The 19,537-nt window shown below is 50.1% G+C and overlaps 1 protein-coding gene across 9 annotated transcripts in view; it reads right to left on the minus strand.

Moving 5' to 3' along the window:
• Nucleotides 1-1,607: 1,607 nt before the first annotated feature.
• The window catches only part of LOC103190426 (BCL9 like), a 57,053-nt gene continuing 39,123 nt past the window's right edge, over nucleotides 1,608-19,537 (minus strand). For 6 of the 9 annotated variants that reach the window (XM_007911195.2, XM_042343856.1, XM_007911202.2 and 3 more), the window contains 7 exons: nucleotides 13,511-13,869; nucleotides 12,206-12,373; nucleotides 10,758-10,965; nucleotides 9,915-10,014; nucleotides 6,039-8,253; nucleotides 5,280-5,534; nucleotides 1,608-4,699 (listed from right to left, as the gene is read on the minus strand). In XM_007911195.2, the coding sequence (XP_007909386.1) occupies nucleotides 3,642-4,699; nucleotides 5,280-5,534; nucleotides 6,039-8,253; nucleotides 9,915-10,014; nucleotides 10,758-10,965; nucleotides 12,206-12,373; nucleotides 13,511-13,869 (4,363 nt within the window). In that variant the 3' untranslated portion in view covers nucleotides 1,608-3,641. The remainder of the gene's footprint in view (nucleotides 4,700-5,279; nucleotides 5,535-6,038; nucleotides 8,254-9,914; nucleotides 10,015-10,757; nucleotides 10,966-12,205; nucleotides 12,374-13,510; nucleotides 13,870-19,537) is intronic. The other 3 variants (XM_042343858.1, XM_007911204.2, XM_007911205.2) reach the window with 3 other exon arrangements.

Genomic DNA, 19,537 nt, shown 5'->3' on the forward strand with positions numbered 1-19,537 from the left:
TCACATCAGAAGGACATCCCAAGGCACAGAAGCTAAGAACGATGAGTGGCTAAACGTGAACAGGATGTTATTGAGTTAGTGATGCAATGCTGAGCGAGATCTGTGTGGGTGATACTTTTAAAACAGCGAGTTTGTAGACAACTTAGTTTTTCTGCAAATTGCTTCTACAAACCTGGAAGGTTTAATAAGAGATCATTTGTCTGATTGAAGTGAGTCAGCACAGTGCACAAACACCCCAGGATATTCCAAGTTGTGTAATTACATCAAATCTTCCTAGTTTGGTCGAATCAATTTTTAGTGAGTTGCAATTTTCAAAGCTCCAAGTTTCATTAACCTGGACCTGGGCCAACACCAGGAGAAAGGACTGAAGTCAGAAAAATAAAGACAGTTCCTGTGGCTGGGACAAGATTGCTGCCTCTGTGGCTCACTGTTCATGGATAAATATTGCCATTCTTTAATAATAATCCTTGCATTTGATACAGCGCCTTATCAGATTGTTGAGACATCTCAAAGCGCTTCACAGAATATCTACTGTGAAGTGAATTGATTATTTTGTGGGTGAAACACAGCAGTCAATTGCCCACATAGTCATGGAATGAGAGACTAAATTATTTTTTGTAGCGATTACCCCCAAAAAGCGATCCTCCAATCGACTAATAACCTACTTACTGCTAGAGGCATATGGAAACTTGCCTAAGGTTTTGCACCAACTCTTTTCATCTCAAAAGATTTGATGTAATCTGCCCACGAATTGTGATCTCAGTAAGGCTGGAAGATCAGCGTGAGCAGGAGGGAGAGGGGGGAAAGCTCTTGAATTACTTCAGATACATGAGATAACATTTACTCAAATGGCTGCCAGTTAATAAATTAAACGTGAACTCCCCTAAACACAGTCTTGCGGTAAAGGCCTGAGTGAGTGGTTGCTGATGTTCAGCCAGACTTGCTCAAACAGGAGCAGCAACGCCTCCCACCGCACCAGGAAGTGGCCCGTGACCTGCAGGCAGTTATTAATAATAATAATCCTTGCATTTAACACAGCGCCTTATGTTTTCAAGATGTCTCAAGGTACTTCACAGGATAAACTGTAAAGTGAATTGACTATTTTGTGGGAGAAACATGGCAGCCAATTGCGCACAGCATTGTCCCCACAAACAGTTGTGGATTTAGTGACCAAATTATCATTATTTTTTGAAGGGATTATTACCCTCAGAAAAATGATCCGCCAATTGACTCACAAGCGCCTCAGGATGTCCTTCTGACGTAAAAGGTGCTGTACAAATGTAATGTTGTATTGTAACAACTGTGTTCGTACTTACTGCTGGCTAAACAGAGGCCTGCCCGGGAATCGAACCCAGGTCCTCTTGCTTGCGAGGCGAGTGCACCACAAAAACAGGCCATCAACCCTGCGCTGGTGTTTCTCTCCATGAGAGCTCATGGCAAGACAGAGCAGCAGTTTCAGACCATTACAGTGAATTCCCCTTTACGTTCTGAATCCACCCCCTCACCATATGTACGGTTTGTGTCCAACAAATACAGAAACACCAACAAAGACTTTTGTCCAAAGAAAATAGGTTATTCTTACAAAAAATGATGTTATTTTTAAATCTGATTTATTTTATCAATGGCTGTTATTATATAAAGAAAAACAAAAACCAGCATCTGTACCAAAAGGTGCAAAAGAAAACGTTCAGAACGCACTGTGAGTTAGACCTGTGCTGAGCGAGAGCAACTGGCCACTGCCAGCTCCACCGAGGTGTGCCAGGCCCGTTTGGAGGCAGGAGAGTGAAAGCCTCTGAAGGGCAGGTTTCACCGGTTCCCGACACCTGGCTCTGCACCTATGATGCCCTGAAGTGCAGCTAAACTGTACTAACCTGCCCACTTGCATTCCTTCTGTGCCTTTCCTCACGGCGGAAAAAGGTGTGGAAAAAGGCATCTTACCGATTGGAGACCCCTTGAAGAAGGGGGAAAAGAATGGAATGGAGGTGATGCCAGATAGACAGGAGCAGGCATTGCACACAGTGACTGTTTTTTGCACCTGAAGCCAGGGCAGGACCCAACACAACCCCAATGAGGTCAGGGCTCAGGAGGAGAACGCACAGCTCCAAAGCCATCAATCCTGGAAGCTGGGAGTTTGGTCCTGTGCCACTCAGCCGCTGTCAAACCTGAGAAGGCTGCAGGAGCAAGACTCGCCGCTTAGCCCTCCCAGCTCCACCGAGGCAAACACGGACCAATAGTTTGGAAAAGTCCAGCACCTCACCCCCAGGAACCCAGAATAATCCTTGCATTTGATATAGCGCCTGATCACCATGTTGAGCCATCCTCAAAGCGCTTCACAGAACATACTGCAAAATGGGATGACTCTATAAAACAGGCCATCAACAGTGCGCTGGTGTTGATGAAACGCAGCAGCCAATTGCGCACAGCAGTGTCCCACAAACAGTCGTGGATTGAATAAAACACAGGTTCTGTGCAGGAATCCACAGCTCCTGGAAGTTAGGATTTGTTCAAACAAGATTTTCTGGACACAACTTGGTTCACGCTTCACCTGTTGACTGGAAACATTATCTGCTAACGTTGGAGATGGATGGGCACTGAGGCAAAGCACAAACCAGGCTATCTGCTCCTGAACTAATTGCTGCCTGGAGGTGACCAGAATACTGTAGGGTGAACAGGGTCTGGCGTGACCAACACGTAATCATTACAGGCCAGACTTGGCACCCAATGCTCTCCACCCACCTGCCCAAAAGATCTGCTCCATCACATGACACCTGTGCAGCCAACAATCAGTCACTGTGGATGTACATCCATGGCAGCCGGTTACCCTGGCCAGAGGGGTTCATGCCGTTTGGAGGTGCAGGAAGCATTTGTTTAAATAGAGGGTTTTTTTGAGACCAGTTCTACATAGTCTGAGGTCAATAAAAACCCAATCTCCCTCCCCCTCCCACACGGTGACCCTTCTGGGACAATGGGGAGAGCACCCACAGGAGGGGGGTGGGGGGGGGTGTCAGGCAGGAGCCAGGTTTGCCACCTCCTCACACTGATATCGTCAAGACTACAGACCTAGTCACTGTACCCACTCAATCCCCACTCCTGAGCCGCAATTAATCCACGTTCTCCCTCTCCTCGTCCCACCCTACGGTCTCTTGGCCAGAGTGTATTCTCACCTCGGACATTAGCAAACTCCAAAACATGGCAGAGCATGGGTGGGGGGTGAGGGGTGGAGAGGACAGAGACAGAGAGGGGAGCGTTGCCCAGGAGCCTAATGCGTCATCTCCCCTGCCACCCCCCACCCAGTCAACAGTTCCAGAGGATTCTCGCCAGGAAAAAACACAGTTACAGAACCTTAAAAACAATCAGAGATTGAGGCTGAATATGTACAGCAAATATCCCATACCCCCACCCCTCACGGAGGTGGAGAGAAACCAAACAAACTGAAACAAAACCAAAAGCAGGTTGTCTGGAAGTCTTGGGCTGCGGCAATTTCTCTCTGTTAAAAAATAATCTTTGACATTTTCTTCCCTTCTGTCTGTCTAGTTAGTCAGGCTGTTACCAGTCTCGTTCTCATAATAAAATTATTTCTTCTCCGCCCTCCCCTCCCCCTTCCCTGGACTTTGCATAAACTCGACGAGATCCACAGATGGCTAGAAGGGCAAGTTGGCGAGATTAGAGGTTCCTGTGATATAGTTCATGGGCGTGTCCAGCGACATGCTCCTCTGCCTGAGCACCTGCTGGGGCAGCATCATGTGGGGCGAGGGTCCGAGCATGCCCACCTGGGGGGGCAGCATGTGCCCTGACTGTCCGTACATGTCGCCCGAAACCGATAGGCTCCTCTGTTTGGCTTGCATCAGCATCAGGTTCTGTTGGTTTAACATGTTCTGCTGCTGGGACATGATGCCCTGGTGTAGTCCGCTGCCCATCAGACCCTGCTGAGCTGGCATGCCTGTCCTGCCAATCAAGGGCCCGGGTACCTGTCCGACGTGGCACATGTGCATGTTGAGGCCTCTCTGTGCAACCTGCTGCCCAGACATACCGGGTGGCCCCACGCACAGCCGGCCGGCCGCCTGCTCGACCATCATGCTCTGAAGGTTCATAAGGTGGGGGTTGGAAGTGTGTGGTTTGACCAGCTGTGCGGAGTCGCTCTTGGGGAAGTACTGCAGTGTGCTGCTGGGTCTCTCGGACGGAATGATGCGAGAGAGATTAAACTCTGGAATGCCGCTGGGAGACGGACGGATCACATCCTGAAGTTCCGGGTCGTTCAGCACGGAAGCCACTCCAGGGAGCACGGGGGTGTAGCCGTCCACGCTTTTACTCATCATGTGCTGTTGTGGTGGTGCCGATCCTCCAGGGGGCGCTGGCCCACCATCGTCGTACAGACCCCCACCCCCCAGGCCCATCCGCAGCCCGGGGTTTGGTGACTGCATGGCGTTGTGGACTTGCTGCTGCAGCCGCTGAAGGGACATGGGATTCTGAGGTAGCATCTGGGCCCCACCGGGCAGAGGGCCGCACCCCGGCCCCAGCTCCATGGGGTTCTGCACCCCCTCGTGCAGGCTGGGGGATGGGACCATGGAGACCGGGGGATCGTGGGAGAGGGGGTGCTGCCCTGACACCACGCTCAGCCCCATGGGGCTGTGAGCGGATGCGGGCCCCACCACACTCTGGGGCTGCAGGTGTAGCTGCGGGTTCGGAGCATTCTGAGGGCCTAGAGAAACAAAAATAATAATAATCCTCGCATTTAATACAGCGCCTCATCACATCTTCGAGACGTCTCAAAGCGCTTCACAGAATATACAACAACTTGTATTTATACAGAACCTTTCACATGGGGTGGTGTTCCAGCGCTCTTATACAGTGAATTGACTGTATTTTGTAGACGAAATGTGGCTGCCAATTACACACAGTGGTGTCCCAGAAACAACAACAAGATTCCATTTATAGAGCGCTTTTCACGTCGGGACTGATGGGATTATTATTCTCGGAAAACAATCCGCCAATCAACTAACAACCAGGTTCCTACTTACTGCTCGCTACAGGTGTGTGGAGTAAGGAAACTTGTCCAACATTTCGCTGTGCCCGGGAATGAAACCCAGATCCTCTCGCTTGTGAAGCGAGTGCTTTAACCACTGAGCTACAGGATTCCACAAGATAAACATGGGCATGAGGTGTGCAGAGGACTGCAACACCACCCCCCCATCCCGTAGTTCCCTACGAGTGCTGATAATTGGGTTTATTGACTCCCCACGCCCCCATTCTCCCTCCAGCTGCCGATGGCGAGGACACACCTGTGGAGGACATCATGGCCACTGTCCTCTCTGGCATCATCTCGTCATCGGAGGTGGCGATGGTTTTGATGGCATCATGGTAGAGTGGTGTGGAGCTGGGCATGGCGTACTTGGACATCTGCGACATCATGAGAGTTAGGGGGTTCTGGGAAGGCGTGGGGTCTGGCGAGGAGGTGTAAGGCATACTGGGGTTGATCCCCTTGCCCCCCAGATTGGGTGCTGTGGGATTACCACGCATGTTCGAGGGGATAGAGCCTAGAAAAGAGAAGGGAGAAGTTTTTTTTAAAATATACAAACAGACTCCTTCCAGCACTGAGAGAGGCTGTTTCTTAGCCAATGCCAAGTCTCTTATAGGACACCTGGAGACCAGAAAACCTGGTCAGCTCTCACCTCTTCACTACCTGGACTGGAAGTGAGAACAAGGAAGGAGATCTTCCCTTCAATTCCCATGGGAAATGTTTTATCTCCGCTCCGAGCATTTCCATTGCCAGAGGCTGGGATTCAAATATCCATGAGTGTTTCGTACACCTTAAAATCTCTAAGATGATTGCAAGCAACTTGGACTTAGTAAAGGGAAACACATTCCACCAACACTCCAAGAGACTCCCGCTCACGCCAGGTGCACGGGCGACTGGAACGGTAAAAGAAAGGTGCAGAATTTGCAAACAGGTTGAACAATGTCAAACCCAACCATGAGCATCAAACAAAGCAGAGCAGGGTTGCTCAGTGATGTGGAAAAACAGAAAATATTATTCTCACCTTGTTCAATAGTCCCCATGTGAGCAGGATTCATCCCAATGGTCTGTTTGCCTGGATTCATGACTGGGCTTGAGAGAGTGGTCTTGGGGGAGGGAACCCACCCTGGTGAGCCAACGGGCATTGACGGAGACTTAAGTCGACTCGGGGAACTGGTAGGAGAACGGACAGGGAGGGAGGAGCTCAAGACTTGAGGAGACTTGATGGGACCGGAAGGGTTGGTTGACGACATGTTCACCAGCTGCGACGGTGTTTGTGGGGACTTTAAGTTGGCGGAAGGTGAACTGACCAGAGGAGAATGAACCTGGCTGATGGTGGGAGACTTGAGATGACCCATGCTAGGAGAGCCCATCTGGTTGATGCTGATGGTGAGGTCGGACGGCCTGCGACCCGGCCCCCGTTGGGTACCTGGGAGCATGTTCCCATGGCTCACAGGCTGCCCTGATGCTGGAGGCACCTGCATGTGGCTGAGTCGGCCAGTGCCAGCCATACCTCCCATCGGCATCGGGCATTGCTCAGGACTGAACATCTCTCCGTGATTTCCCACATTATTCACTTCCTGAGACATGTTGGAATATTGTCCCTGACCCGGAGGAAAGCCCGATTGTTCATGATTTGGGAATTGCGATTGCATCATCAGTTTTTGAGGATCCCCCATCAGGCCCCCACCGTTCTGTGCCCTGACCCGCGCCAGGTCCTCTGGGGTGACGCCCTGGTGACTCATCATTTCCTGAGCCCTCAGCTTTTGTGACATCATCATTTGCTGCTGTGGCGTCATCTGGACATTCAGATTCATGTTCATATTTACATTCATGTTCATATTGACGTGGCTCGGCCCCATCGATGTGTCCATATCACGCATGGGTCCAGCCTGTCCCAGGGGAGGACTCAACATACCCCTGGAGGCCACAAAGTCCAACCCCATTGAGTTTGCACTCAGATTGTCTCCAGGCATTTGGCCAGAAAACATATTTGGCATCACTGCAGCGTCCATTTGTCTCTGAATCATTTGTTCCATCTCCATGCTGTTGGCATTTGCCATCCCTAGAGCCCGTTGCATCCCTATTGATCTCTTCTCCATTAACTGCTGCCTCATCAACTCTTCCCTAACTCTGGGATTCAGAAACCTTTCAGGATCCCCTTGGCCGGGAGGGTAAGACATGCCGCCCTGAGGGAAACTCCCACTGCCACCCATTGGTGACATCTCATCCGGCCAAGTCATTCCAGGTCGGACAGACCGCTGCATTGGATTCAGAGACGTCAGAGCATCCATTGGGATATTCTGCATCCCCCCATACCCACCCACCCTCTGCATCTGATTGCCAGGGAACCTCGGCCCTGGGAAAGGTGGCTTCCCTCTGGGCTGCATGGATTCGGGGACTTGGATAGGACCGGCAAAGCGACTTCCCACTGCTGGTGGCCACTGTTCTCCAGCCTTGCTGTGGTAGGGAGGGGGGGGCCCTCGCACCATTGCCATTGGCCTTTGCATCATCATTTCCTGCATTGTTCTCTGATGGACCACAGCCTGCTCCTGTTTTCTCCTTTTCTCTTCGTAGAAATCTTCCTGGAGCTTCCTCCAAGCCATCTGTTCCGGAGTAGGATTATCAGGGTTGATTGGATTCATCATCATAGCGGCTTGTGCCATTGGGTCATGCAGCACATCTGGGTGGTGCATTGGATCGTGATCTGCATTGGTGCCTCCAACTACTCCCAGGGTCTGTGCCTGGACAATCATAGACTGCAGAGGCTCCTCTGGCTTCTTCAGCCCCTGCTGCCCATCCCCTTGTCCATTAGGAGGATACGTGCCTTTCATGGCAAAGTCAGTCTCAGTGCTCCTGAGCAAAAGCCTCTCGATGTCCCTGAGCGTCTGCAGTGACCGCTCCCTGTGCTCCAACTGCTCTTTGGACAACCCTTGTGTAGTCATGTGAGCACGGAGATTCATCCCCGGTGGGGCAGTCCCATTTGAACCGTCTCCGCTCACACACACCATGCTCACACCAAGTGCGTTCCCTGCATCCGCCTGCATCGCACTGGCTGCTGTGCCACTGGTCTCCATGGGTTTGACTCTGATCTCCGAGTGCATGTCCTCAGGTAGCCCCTCCTGGGGCAGCAGGTTTGGGGGCTGCAGCCCTGATTGCTGGGACTGGGGAGCACTGGCTGAGGTACTGATCGACAGCTGCTCCTGTGGCCCCGCTCCTTTCTGAGGGGGGCAGGACGCCTGTTAATGAAAGGAAAAAATTAATTATTCACTAATCCTGTCACTGCTGGGAAAGGGGAATGGGAAATTGTGTTGGCAACCAGGCTCTCAGCCCCCTCCACCCCCCCACACAGAGCTGTAATGACGCGCTCACGCGCACACAGAGCTGTAATGACGCACTCACGCGCACACAGAGCTGTAATGACGCGCTCACGCGCACAGAGCTGTAATGATGCGCTCACACACAGAGCTGTAATGATGCGCTCACACACAGAGCTGTAATGATGCGCTCACACACACAGAGCTGTAATGATGCGCTCACACACACAGAGCTGTAATCACGCGCTCCTCACACACATAAATAGATCAAAGGAGGAAGCACTGCAACCTGGCCACAGGATGCTCAAGCCACATCCTGTCGGAGCTCAGAGCGTGTGACCAGCTGCTCACTGAGATACACAGCACCCAAACCCCGGTGAAAACGAATCTGCTTCCACAGCCAAGGTCAAGAGCCGGACAAAGCTTCCGACAATCCAGTCAGATTGGCATCTCTCTGTGATCTGTACACTGACACAACACGGCCTGTGTTCACACCTCAGAGGCTACACGGTGGCAACAAACAAACAAAGGCTCCTGCTTGTTGATGATGTCAGAACCACCTCAGAGCAGTCAATTCCTCAGGCAAAGGAGAATTACATTCTGAAGCAGTTTAAGGACAAATTGATTGGCTTGGCGTGCTTCCTCACGGTGCTGAATAATTCAGTTACTCAACCCATCTGGGTGAAGGATTATTGTGGTTGTGCAGAACCTTCAGTGAGACAAAGGTCTCAGCCCTCAGCCCAGGCCCCCCCCAGCCTCAGCCCAGGCCCCCCCCAGCCTCAGCCCAGGCCCCCCCCAGCCTCAGCCCAGGCCCCCCCCAGCCTCAGCCCAGGCCCCCCCAGCCTCAGCCCAGCCCCCCCAGCCTCAGCCCAGGCCCCCCCCAGCCTCAGCCCAGGCCCCCCCAGCCTCAGCCCAGGCCCCCCCCAGCCTCAGCCCAGGCCCCCCCCAGCCTCAGCCCAGGCCCCCCCAGCCTCAGCCCAGGCCCCCCCAGCCTCAGCCCAGGCCCCCCCCAGCCTCAGCCCAGGCCCCCCCCAGCCTCAGCCCAGGCCCCCCCCAGCCTCAGCCCAGGCCCCCCCCAGCCTCAGCCCAGGCCCCCCCCAGCCTCAGCCCAGGCCCCCCCCAGCCTCAGCCCAGGCCCCCCCAGCCTCAGCCCAGGCCCCCCCAGCCTCAGCCCAGGCCCCCCCAGCCTCAGCCCAGGCCCCCCCCAGCCTCAGCCCAGGCCCCCCCCAGCCTCAGCCCAGGCCCCCCCCAGCCTCAGCCCAGGCCCCCCCAGCCTCAGCCCAGGCCCCCCCCAGCCTCAGCCCAGGCCCCCCCCAGCCTCAGCCCAGGCCCCCCCCAGCCTCAGCATTCATTAATCTTCTATGTCATTCATCACCAGAAAGGTTTAGCTATTTCTTTAGTTGTATGAAATCAGAGGCAAATTAGGAAAGTTCTTTTGTTCAAATAATGGTAAGAATTTTGTCACAACAAAACGTTTGGGAAGGGGAAGAGAGAGGGGGGTTGGGTTAACTCTTGCATCACCAAATCACACCCAACTTTACAGCGAATTAAGTGATAAACTCCGAAATCAGGCGCTCACTAACCTTAGGGTCATATACATGTTCCAGTTTGGTACGTGGCACATTATGCGAGTGGTAGGCAACAATGGAATCCGCTCGGCCCTGGATCACAGCCTCGGCCGCCCTACAAGCAATACAAACGCCAATCAGCAACTGGCTTATCTGTTCCGGTTCTCGCCCCCCACCCCATACCCGAACCACAACTCACTCTGCTTTTAAAATCCAGTTTTCTTTTTCCTGTCACCACAGAAAAACCATTGGGTAATAATCCCATAAACAAATAATCATAATAACTGTTAGTCCCACAAACAGTCGTGGATTGAGTTTCCAAATAATTATTATTATGTTTTTTTTAAGGGATTATCATCCCTGGAAAAGTGATCCACCAGTCGACTAACAACTGGGATCCTACTTACTGCTGGGTAAACAGAGGCGTGTGGAGTAATGAAACTTGCCCAACGTTTCACCAGGCTGGGAATTGAACCCAGGTCTCTCGTTTGCAAGGCAAGTGCTCTAACCACTGAGCTACAGAACATCGCAGGAACTTCCCCTGGGAGAGTCACTGACACAGTGCTGCGTGTTCTCCTGCACACAGGTAAACCCAGCCCCTCGCTGCACAATCTTCCTGCACTGCAGCAGTGACCACTGTAGTAACCACGGTAGCTCTGCTTCCCGACGTGACAAAGAACATGATGTCATCAGGTACACGCGCAGAGGGCCCTGAAACCTCAGGATCACTCAAAAATAGGATGGATTCATTCACTTTTCAGCTGGTATTGAACTGTTTTCAAAGATAAAGGATTCAAGAGTGAACCCTGAACACGCCGTGCAGTGAGCCCAGGGCTGATCCACACACTGTGTACTCACATGTTGGCGAGATTGGTTGTGAAGACGTAGACAAACTGGGAGGGTGGCTTGCCGGCGGTGCCGGGTTTGCTATCCAGCCGCAGTCCCGGCCCCCCAGGCGGCTTGTGGGAGACACTGGAAGATGAGTTTTCGTTGATCTTGGGGAGGGCATTTGATCCAGGAGCTGGCTGTGAATTCACTGACAGGGTGGCATCCCCAACATTACAATCTGTAAACAAAACAAGAACAGCCTTTATTGCCCCCAGCACATCAATCCAGCCAGTCTGAGGGGAAACAATCTCACGGAGAGGGGGGCCTTTCCCTGCTTCCACACACTATCCAGCCCTCTTCAGGCTGAAATTACCCAGGGGGGAAATTTTTTAGTGACGAAATCCACAGCTCTGTTCCAATATAAATCCTCAGGAATCTCCACCATCACCGCCCCCCCACAATACGCTTTCCTTTCTCTGCTCTCTTGGAGGAGTTATTGGACAATAATATTGGCACCCTCACACCACGTTCAACTGGCCAATCCTCGCACATGAGGCTGTGTTCGAACCAGTTTCGGGCCTGGGTTGTTCCCAGACTGGGGACATGCTTCATGCAGACTCCAAGAGAGGAAATGGGGGGAAAAGCATGTTTAAAAAAAACACCCCCAAACCCCCCCCCCCCCCACCCCAGCATCACTTTGAAACACGTCATTTGGAAACTCCATGAAACACCCTGAAAGTAGAGAGAACATCCTAAACTATTGCAAACAAGTTACTGGATAAAAAACTCTCAGCAAAATCACTTTACATACAACAACCATAGAGCAGCAGAGAACGAAGCGAGCAAACATCCCAAAGGGGAAACGGGAATATTTCAGTGAATGTTAGTCTTCCCAGCAGATGGTGCAGTTTGTGGATAACTATACACAATGACAGCAGGGGGCACTGCAGGGTTCTCTTGGCTCCATTCCCAGCTCTTTTTCCATCCATTTGAGGTTAATCTCAAACCATTCAGGAGGCTATTTGGGGGTTACTGGATCGGCAGCCTGCAATTGTGTGGTAAAATTAAGATTGTGCAGAATTATGGAGAATTATTAAATCCAGGGCCAAGCTTTTTTTTAATGTAAACTGCGGAAAAACAGTTTTCAAATTACAACTGAAATTTTACGACTTTTCCACAATTCTCTTGATGCGAGTCTCAGAGGATAAACTTAGGTGAAATTTTGGACCGTAGAATGAGAAAAATGACCGAAAGGTCAATTTAATATCAAATACTGAAAACTAGACACGTTTCCCAGAGATCTGCGCAGGAGTCTGCTCCAGAAGGCAAGTCTCAATGTTCTAGCTCGCAAACCCAGCCCAGAGCCCACAGCGTCTGAACACAGCCCAGAGCCCAGGTGGTCGCCTGGCCTGAGGACTACTGACCAAGATCAGAACTATACGTTAATAAAAATATGCAGCAACTTTTGGTGAAGTGACCTTTCTGTGACCGATCGCTGTAGCGGAACGGGAAGATGGTCTCACTCTGTGGGGCGTGCCGAGGCTTCTCCTCTTCCTCACTGTCGGGGCCAGAGTACCACTCGTCCCCGCTGTACGGCTGCTTGCGCTCCAACACACAGCGGCGTTTGCTGCGAGGGGCTCCGTCTGCTGTGGCACAAACACACACACACTTTGTCAAGTCCTTGTACTCCACCAATCTGCCTGACAAAAGCGAACAAAGAATAAAACACTGAACCAAACGCACTCTTCGTCACGCAGCTCACAGCCGCATCATGGAGCCTGGTCAATGCGACAGTTCCGAGTGAGACTAACCCGATCTGAGAGACGACAACAACCGCTGAAACACTGACTGTATTCAATCCAGGAAACTGGCTCCATGTTTCCAACCAAGGAATCATAGAAAGAAAAACAGAGGCTATAGCAGGACTAAGCAAGCATTGTTTGTGGGATGCTGCCGCGTTTCACCCACAAAATATACAGACAATTCACATTACAGTAAATTCTGTGAAGCGCTTTGTGACGTCTTGAAGACATGAAAAGGCGCTATTTCAAATGCAAGGTTTATTGCTGCCACAGTTCAATAACAAAACCACCAGAAACAGAGGTACAGAGGTACTGGGAGATCGCGGCAATGATCTCCTGAAGGCCCATTCTCATATTAAAACAGGCTATTTCAATTTTTTTTTATTGTGTCCTTAAGTTCTGTCTGCCTTGTGATCCAGGTGGATGTGAAGGAACATAACATTCACCTAATTTCTAACTAATGCTAATTTGTAAAGCGCTTCAAGATGATATTTATTATGAATTGGGGTTCATTTTTTTTGAAACACTGGCTCGTGCTGACGGACAGTTCCAGCAGAAGGAGGATTCCTATATCTCCCAGTTGCTTAAAAGTCTAAATCATTCTTCCCCTGGAGACCTGTGCACATGCGTCTCTCTCTCTGAACATTCCATCTGTGAAGCATTGTTTATAGTTTGTGCGTCACCGACACATTGAGAATAATGCACAAAGTACAATGCTTCAAAGATGGGAGGTCCAGAGGGAGAGAGACACACACATACACAATCATGATATCTGACAGGCAAGTGACGGACTTGTGGTTAAATGCCACCACAGACCCCCTTTTCTTACTTTCAGAAATAAAACACTAACTTGCTACTTTCCTGGAACTAAGAGGGCAATTTGGGATTTTGCACGAACAGGTGCCGGTGTCACTATGTCCAGGTGCGAATTGCCTCAGTTTAGTGTTCACCGCTTTGCCGTCACTCATCCCCAAAACCTACCTTTAGATTCTGGATCTACCACCGGCAAAGCCGTCTCCCGCGGGTTGGAATCTACGGAGACGCTCCTCTCTCGTTTGACTTTCCCCTTCAATGCTCCGAGACCCGATGTCAGGATTTGACTGCCCTTTAGCCCTGTGTTTCCAGGAGAGATCTGGTTGGCTTTGCCACCCTGTCCAGTGGCAGGGGTGACCTTTGATGCCACGCCACACAGTGTCCCCTGGGTGCCAGCCGCAGGCTGGGTGCTGGTGCTGACGGGCTTGCCCTGGGTGCCCAGCTTAGTGTCCGAGTGCATTGGATTGGGAGTGGGCGGTGTCCGGCTTTCCCCCTCGTGCTTCACCTTTGAGCTATTGTCGGGGAACCTGCGCAAGAGAAACAGAAAACGATAAATAAGGCTAGCTCCTTCTACCCCGGTCTTCAATCCATTGAGATTCTGAAACTTACAGCTCCTGCAAAGGGAATAGGGAAATTCTTTCACACTGAGAATAATTCGATGCAGCCAACTGACTTGCAAACAACATCAAGGTGGGAGCTACAGGAATCATGGTGGGGAGAAATAGTGAAGTTGAGATGGACTGACTTACAAGGGCCCAGAAATGTTGTGCACAGCAATCATGCACCAATCACGGCTGTGTTGTGCAGCTGGGGTGGGTGACAGGGGGAGTAAGAACATACTGAGGAACGGACTCTGTTCCTCCAGCTTCAGGAGCAATGAGGAGAGGGGCTGGAGCAGCTGTGACAGACAAATCTGGTCACTTATTCTCACCATTAACAAAAAACATTGGATCCAGAAATGATATGCAACTGTAGGAGAGAGACTCCCACACAACACACACTGTCTAACTGGAAGCAACTCAGGGGAAACCCATTTTATTTCTCCATTAACCAGAGTGAAACTGTGGGTGAGAAAGGTCTAAATAAGTACGTTGAGGAAACTCGTCACAGACAGAAACTGAGTCTGTAACATCAGTATTTCCTTAGAGGCATGTCTCAGTGACTTCCCCCACACCAGGCCACTCTGTACATACAGTGGTCAGCATAGACTCGGGGCTACAAATGTCTCTCTTCTTCTCTCTTCCCTCCACTCCACACGCTCTCTATCTTTCCGTCTCTTTTTCTCTTTCAGATAATGTGGTCATTCAATTCATGACTGTTGTGTGCCGCGATTCGCCCACAAAATATACAGTCAATTCACTTTCTAGTATATTCTGTGAAGCGCTTTGAGATGTCTCGAAGACATAAGGCACTGTATCAAATGCAATATCGTCGTTCCCCCTCCTCTTTAGCAATTTGCTAAATACTCCAGACCCGCTCAGGGATTTTTTTTTACTAACTCCAGTCGTTTTTTTTGCAGAATGTCCACAAGCCTGAACTCATATTCAGGTTACTAGTTATGGAATATTTAAAGTTCACTGCCTAAAAGCTGCTGGATTTCCTTAGAGGCATGTCTCAGTGACTTCCCCCACACCAGGCCACTCTATACATACAGTGGTCAGCATAGACTTGGGGCTATCAATGAGATTCTTTTCCCTAGCACCTCTCACTCACACTCATAGACAAGATACAAAGAAAGACTTCCTGTCTCAAACGAATCCTTCTCTCACCTCCAGCCTCAGATCCCCAGCCCCCCAAACCCTCCTCATTTAGATTTTTTTTCCCTTAAACTTTCCTCTCTAGTTTCCCCCAAGAGCTAAATCCCCCATCATCATACTCCTCCCTCTCCTAATCATATTATTATAATAATAATCCTTTCATTTGATTTGGCGCCTTATCACATCATTGAGACATCTCAAAGCACTTCATGGGATACACTGTAAAGTGAAGTGACTGTATTTTGTGGGCGAATATTGCCATCCAAATTCCTTGTCATCGTCTCCTCTTTCCCACACTGCAGGTCATTCAGAACTCTGCAGTTCGTGTACTGTCCCGCACCAGGCTTCGCGCCCACATCATTCCCACCCTCGCCCTCGCCCTCACTCCCACCCTCGCCCTCGGTCGCCTCCACTGGCTCCCCATCCCCCAGAGGATCGAATTCAAGATCCTCATCCTCACCTACAAGGCCATTCACGGCCTCGCTCCCTCCTACCTCTCCGACTTACTATCCCCCTACTTACCTGCCCGTACCCTCCGTTCCTCTGGCTCCGGTCTGCTCCACATCTCCCGCCCCAACCACTCTACCATCGGTGGCCTTCAGCCTCTCAGCCCCGAGGCTCAGGAACTCCATCCCCAGTGCCTTCGTCGCTTCCTCCCTTTCCTCCTTCAAGGCCGGTCTCAAGACCTTTCTCTTCGACCGTGCCTTCAGTCCCCTCTCGACCCCCTCCTCGCTCCCTCCCTTCCCTCCCCTCACCCTGACCATTTCCCCGACCCAACTGTCCAGCGCCTTGGGACGTCCTCCCAACGTGAAAGGCGCTCTATAAATGAAATCTTGTTGTTGTTGACACAATGGAAACCACCTCATCCTCACTTGCTCCCTCCCTCGCTCACTCACAGTATTTTTAAACCCAGAGCGTAGTATCACCTAACCAATAGAAAATGTATTTATTCTCTCTCCATCTCAGGGTACAACAATAACTTCCACTTATATAGCGCCCTCCACGCAGGGTAGTGTCTCAGAGCGCGTAACGGTGGCGCAGTGACCGGAGTTTCACAGCTTAGTTGCTGAATGCGCTACCTCCAATGGTGCAGTGGAGGGTGCGAGGGACAAGCAGGAGCACCGGTGCCAGTCGAGTGGAGGTGCCAGTTGGTGGATTGGGGAGTGAGGAAGTCGGAGAGTTAGGGAGGGGCCAGACAGTGAAGGGATTGTCACTGTTCCTCTCGCTGTCTCTCCTGGGCACGTTACACACTCGAGGGAGGATTCTAAATGTTCACCTTTGAATGCGACAAGACACGGCACGCAGGAGGGTTATAGGAGCTCCCTTGTTTGTTTGCATTTCTCAGACTGCTCTCTCTCACACACACACTCTCTCTCTCCTCTTCCCCCCCCCATCTCTCTTCTCCCTCTCCCCTCTTTTCCCAGACAGATATACTCAGGCTGCTGTGTCTGTGTGGCCTATTACTGGACAATATGAAAACATTTAATATACAGATTGGTGTTGGGATGGTGTGGGGACTCTGGAACGGGGAGGGGTGGTATTAGCTTTGCTTGGCCTGTTGCGCGGGGTCCCTCATTGAATCTCAGGTGACAAGTGATGGCTCAGCTGGGCAGCAATCATAGAATCATACAGCACAGAAGGAGGCCATTCGGCCCATCATGTCTGTGCCGGCTCTTTGAAAAGAACTATCCAAATCAATCCACTCCCCCGCTCCCTCCCCATAGCCCTGCAAACTTGTCCTCCCCAAATAATTATCTGCTTCTCTCTTAAAAGCTGTTATCGAATCGGTTCCCACCGGCCTTTCAGGCAATGCATTCCAGATCCCAACAACTCATTGTGTGAAAAAATGTCTCCTCTCCTCTGTTTCTTTTAACAACTATTTTAAATCGCTGTCCTCGGGTTACCGACCCACCCACCAGTGGAAATAGTTTCTCCTTCTTCACCCTAATCGAATCCCCTCATAATTCTTGAAAACTTCTATTGAGTCTCCTCTTAACCTTCTCTGCTCCAAGGAGAATAATCCAAGCTTCTCTCGCCTCTCCTGATAACTGAAGTCCCTCATTCCTGGTACCATCCTGGTCAATCTCCTTTGCACCCTCTCCAGTGCCTTGACATCCTTCCTAAAGTGTGGGGCCCAGAACTGAACAGTCTCTCGCTGAGGCCTAACCAGTGTTCCTGACTTTTGTATTCTATGCCCCTATTTATAAAGCCCAGTATCCCATATGCTTTTACAACAGTTTTATCTGCCTGTCCGGCCACCTTCAAAGATTTACTATATGACCCCCCGGTCTCTCTGTTCCTTCACCCACATTAAGATTGTACCATCAGCTTACATTGCCTCTCCTCATTCTTCCTCCCAAAGTGCATCACTTCACATTTCTCTACATTAAACTTCATCTGCCCCGTGTCTGCCCATGTTACCAGTCTGTCTGTGTCCTGTTGCAGTCTGATACTATCCTCTTCTATTTTTCCAGCTTCGTATTATCTGCAAACTTAGAAATTGTGCTCCCTATACCCAAGTCCAGGTAATTTATACAGATCAAAAACAGCAGTGGTCCCAATACTGATCCCTGGGGGTCAACACTGTACACTTCCCTCCAGTCAGAAAAACAACCGTTCACCACCATTCTCTGCTTTCTGTCTCCCCGTCTGTATTTTGGACCGGACATTTATCATAAGCTTCCTTGTTCGGTTTTATTTTAATCCCAATTTCCTTATTCATCCAGGGAGGTTTGGATGCCCTACCTTTCCCCTTTGTGGGATTCTATTTGTTTTGCCCCCGAACTATCTCCTCCTTGAAGGCTTCCCATTCCTCGTTAGCTGTTTTACCTGCCAATCTTTCTTTCCAGTCCACCTTGGCTAGGTCCCTTTTAACTCAATGAAATTAGCCTCTTCCAGTTGAGTATCTTCACCTTTGATTGTTCCGTGTCCCTTTCCATCAGTACTCTAAACCTAATGATGTTGTAATCACTGTAGGATGCACCCCATTCGGACCTGGTGACTTATCTACCTTGAACACCGTCAATGAGCCATTGTGATCAATGAGCCACACAGAAGTGCAGTCACAGGTTTGATCCTTGCTTTGAGCCGAGTTATTGATTTGGGTGGAGCAGCTACAACTGGCCTCAGTCATGCGCCCATATTTAAGTATCCTCCCAACATAGTATTCTATAATAATAATAATTCTCAAAATGAACAGGAAGAAACGTTTCCAGAAACCAGTTTATATATTATATATTAAAAAAATCATTCCTGATCATCAACAGAAAAAANGTCTCCCTTTAGATCATAATATATTTTAGAAAATATATGATCAACTTGTGAGTGAAAACACACATGAGAGGAAATGTGCACTATAGTGAAAAATACACAAGAGTGCACGAGTGTGTGTGAAAGAAAGAGTGAGAGAGAGCAAAAACACACACACAGAGAGGAAGAGAAGTGTACAAAACCAAGATTATAAATTGGGAACGTAAGAGCGGGTAGTCAAAGCTTTATAATCTGGGAGAGATTTGAGTACGGACTATCTGTAGTAAATAAAGAGGTAGGCCATCTGAGAGCACTGGGAATGCCTGGGTGTCTGTGGTGTGCAATTACTGACTGGAGGGCTGCTTTCAGTACAATTGTGATGAGATAAAGTGAGACCACAAAGTAGAGAACATGTGGTGACTGCATTTTGCAGATACGTGCGACACACACCAACCACAGGCCCAATGGGGTACCTGCTACCTGATTGTGATCAGGCACCAGCGTAGCACAAACCTGACAAACCGTATTGCAGAAACTAACCAATTATATACCAAGTAACAGTATTGAGGAGACTCCACACAGGGTCAGCCTCCGTCTGTCTGTCTCAAGTAACACACAAGCCTAAAGTGTTGCTCACTGCAGTCAAAGTCTTTCACTAACTCCTGCAATGCCAGACTTCCAGCCGGACTACAGCTTACTAGTCTCACCACAATATTACAGGAGCTTCATTACAAAGTCCGAACAGTCATGAGCTTTACACCCTTTGAGCACTGACCTCCCAGTGACTTCCTATTTATACAAATATTTAATAAAAAGATACAAACCATCATCTGAGGGTTTATGCAAGGAAAGCACGATTTGATGAAAGTTGAAACAAACATGAAAGAACATTATGTTGAAGGAGAGAAGCCTTCAGCACTCCGTGTTATTGTTGTACTCCCTGCAGGAATCTCAAAACAATGAGATACAGTAAGTACTCACTCAAATGAAATGGTTTCCTCATCGCCCAGCATTGAGCACTGGAATGCTTTACCACACAGGAACCCTGACTTTAAAAAGTCTCTAAAGTAAACCACGTGACCCTGGTCACACAGGCTGGGCACTGGGACACTCCGCTGTACACTCACAGCCAGCCGCGCACAGCCATCCTCACACCTCCTCAGCTTCCTCTCTCCCGGGCTGCTGCTCA

Source organism: Callorhinchus milii, unplaced genomic scaffold, assembly GCF_018977255.1.
Source record: "Callorhinchus milii isolate IMCB2004 unplaced genomic scaffold, IMCB_Cmil_1.0 Scaffold25, whole genome shotgun sequence".
NCBI classification, from domain to species: domain Eukaryota; kingdom Metazoa; phylum Chordata; class Chondrichthyes; order Chimaeriformes; family Callorhinchidae; genus Callorhinchus; species Callorhinchus milii.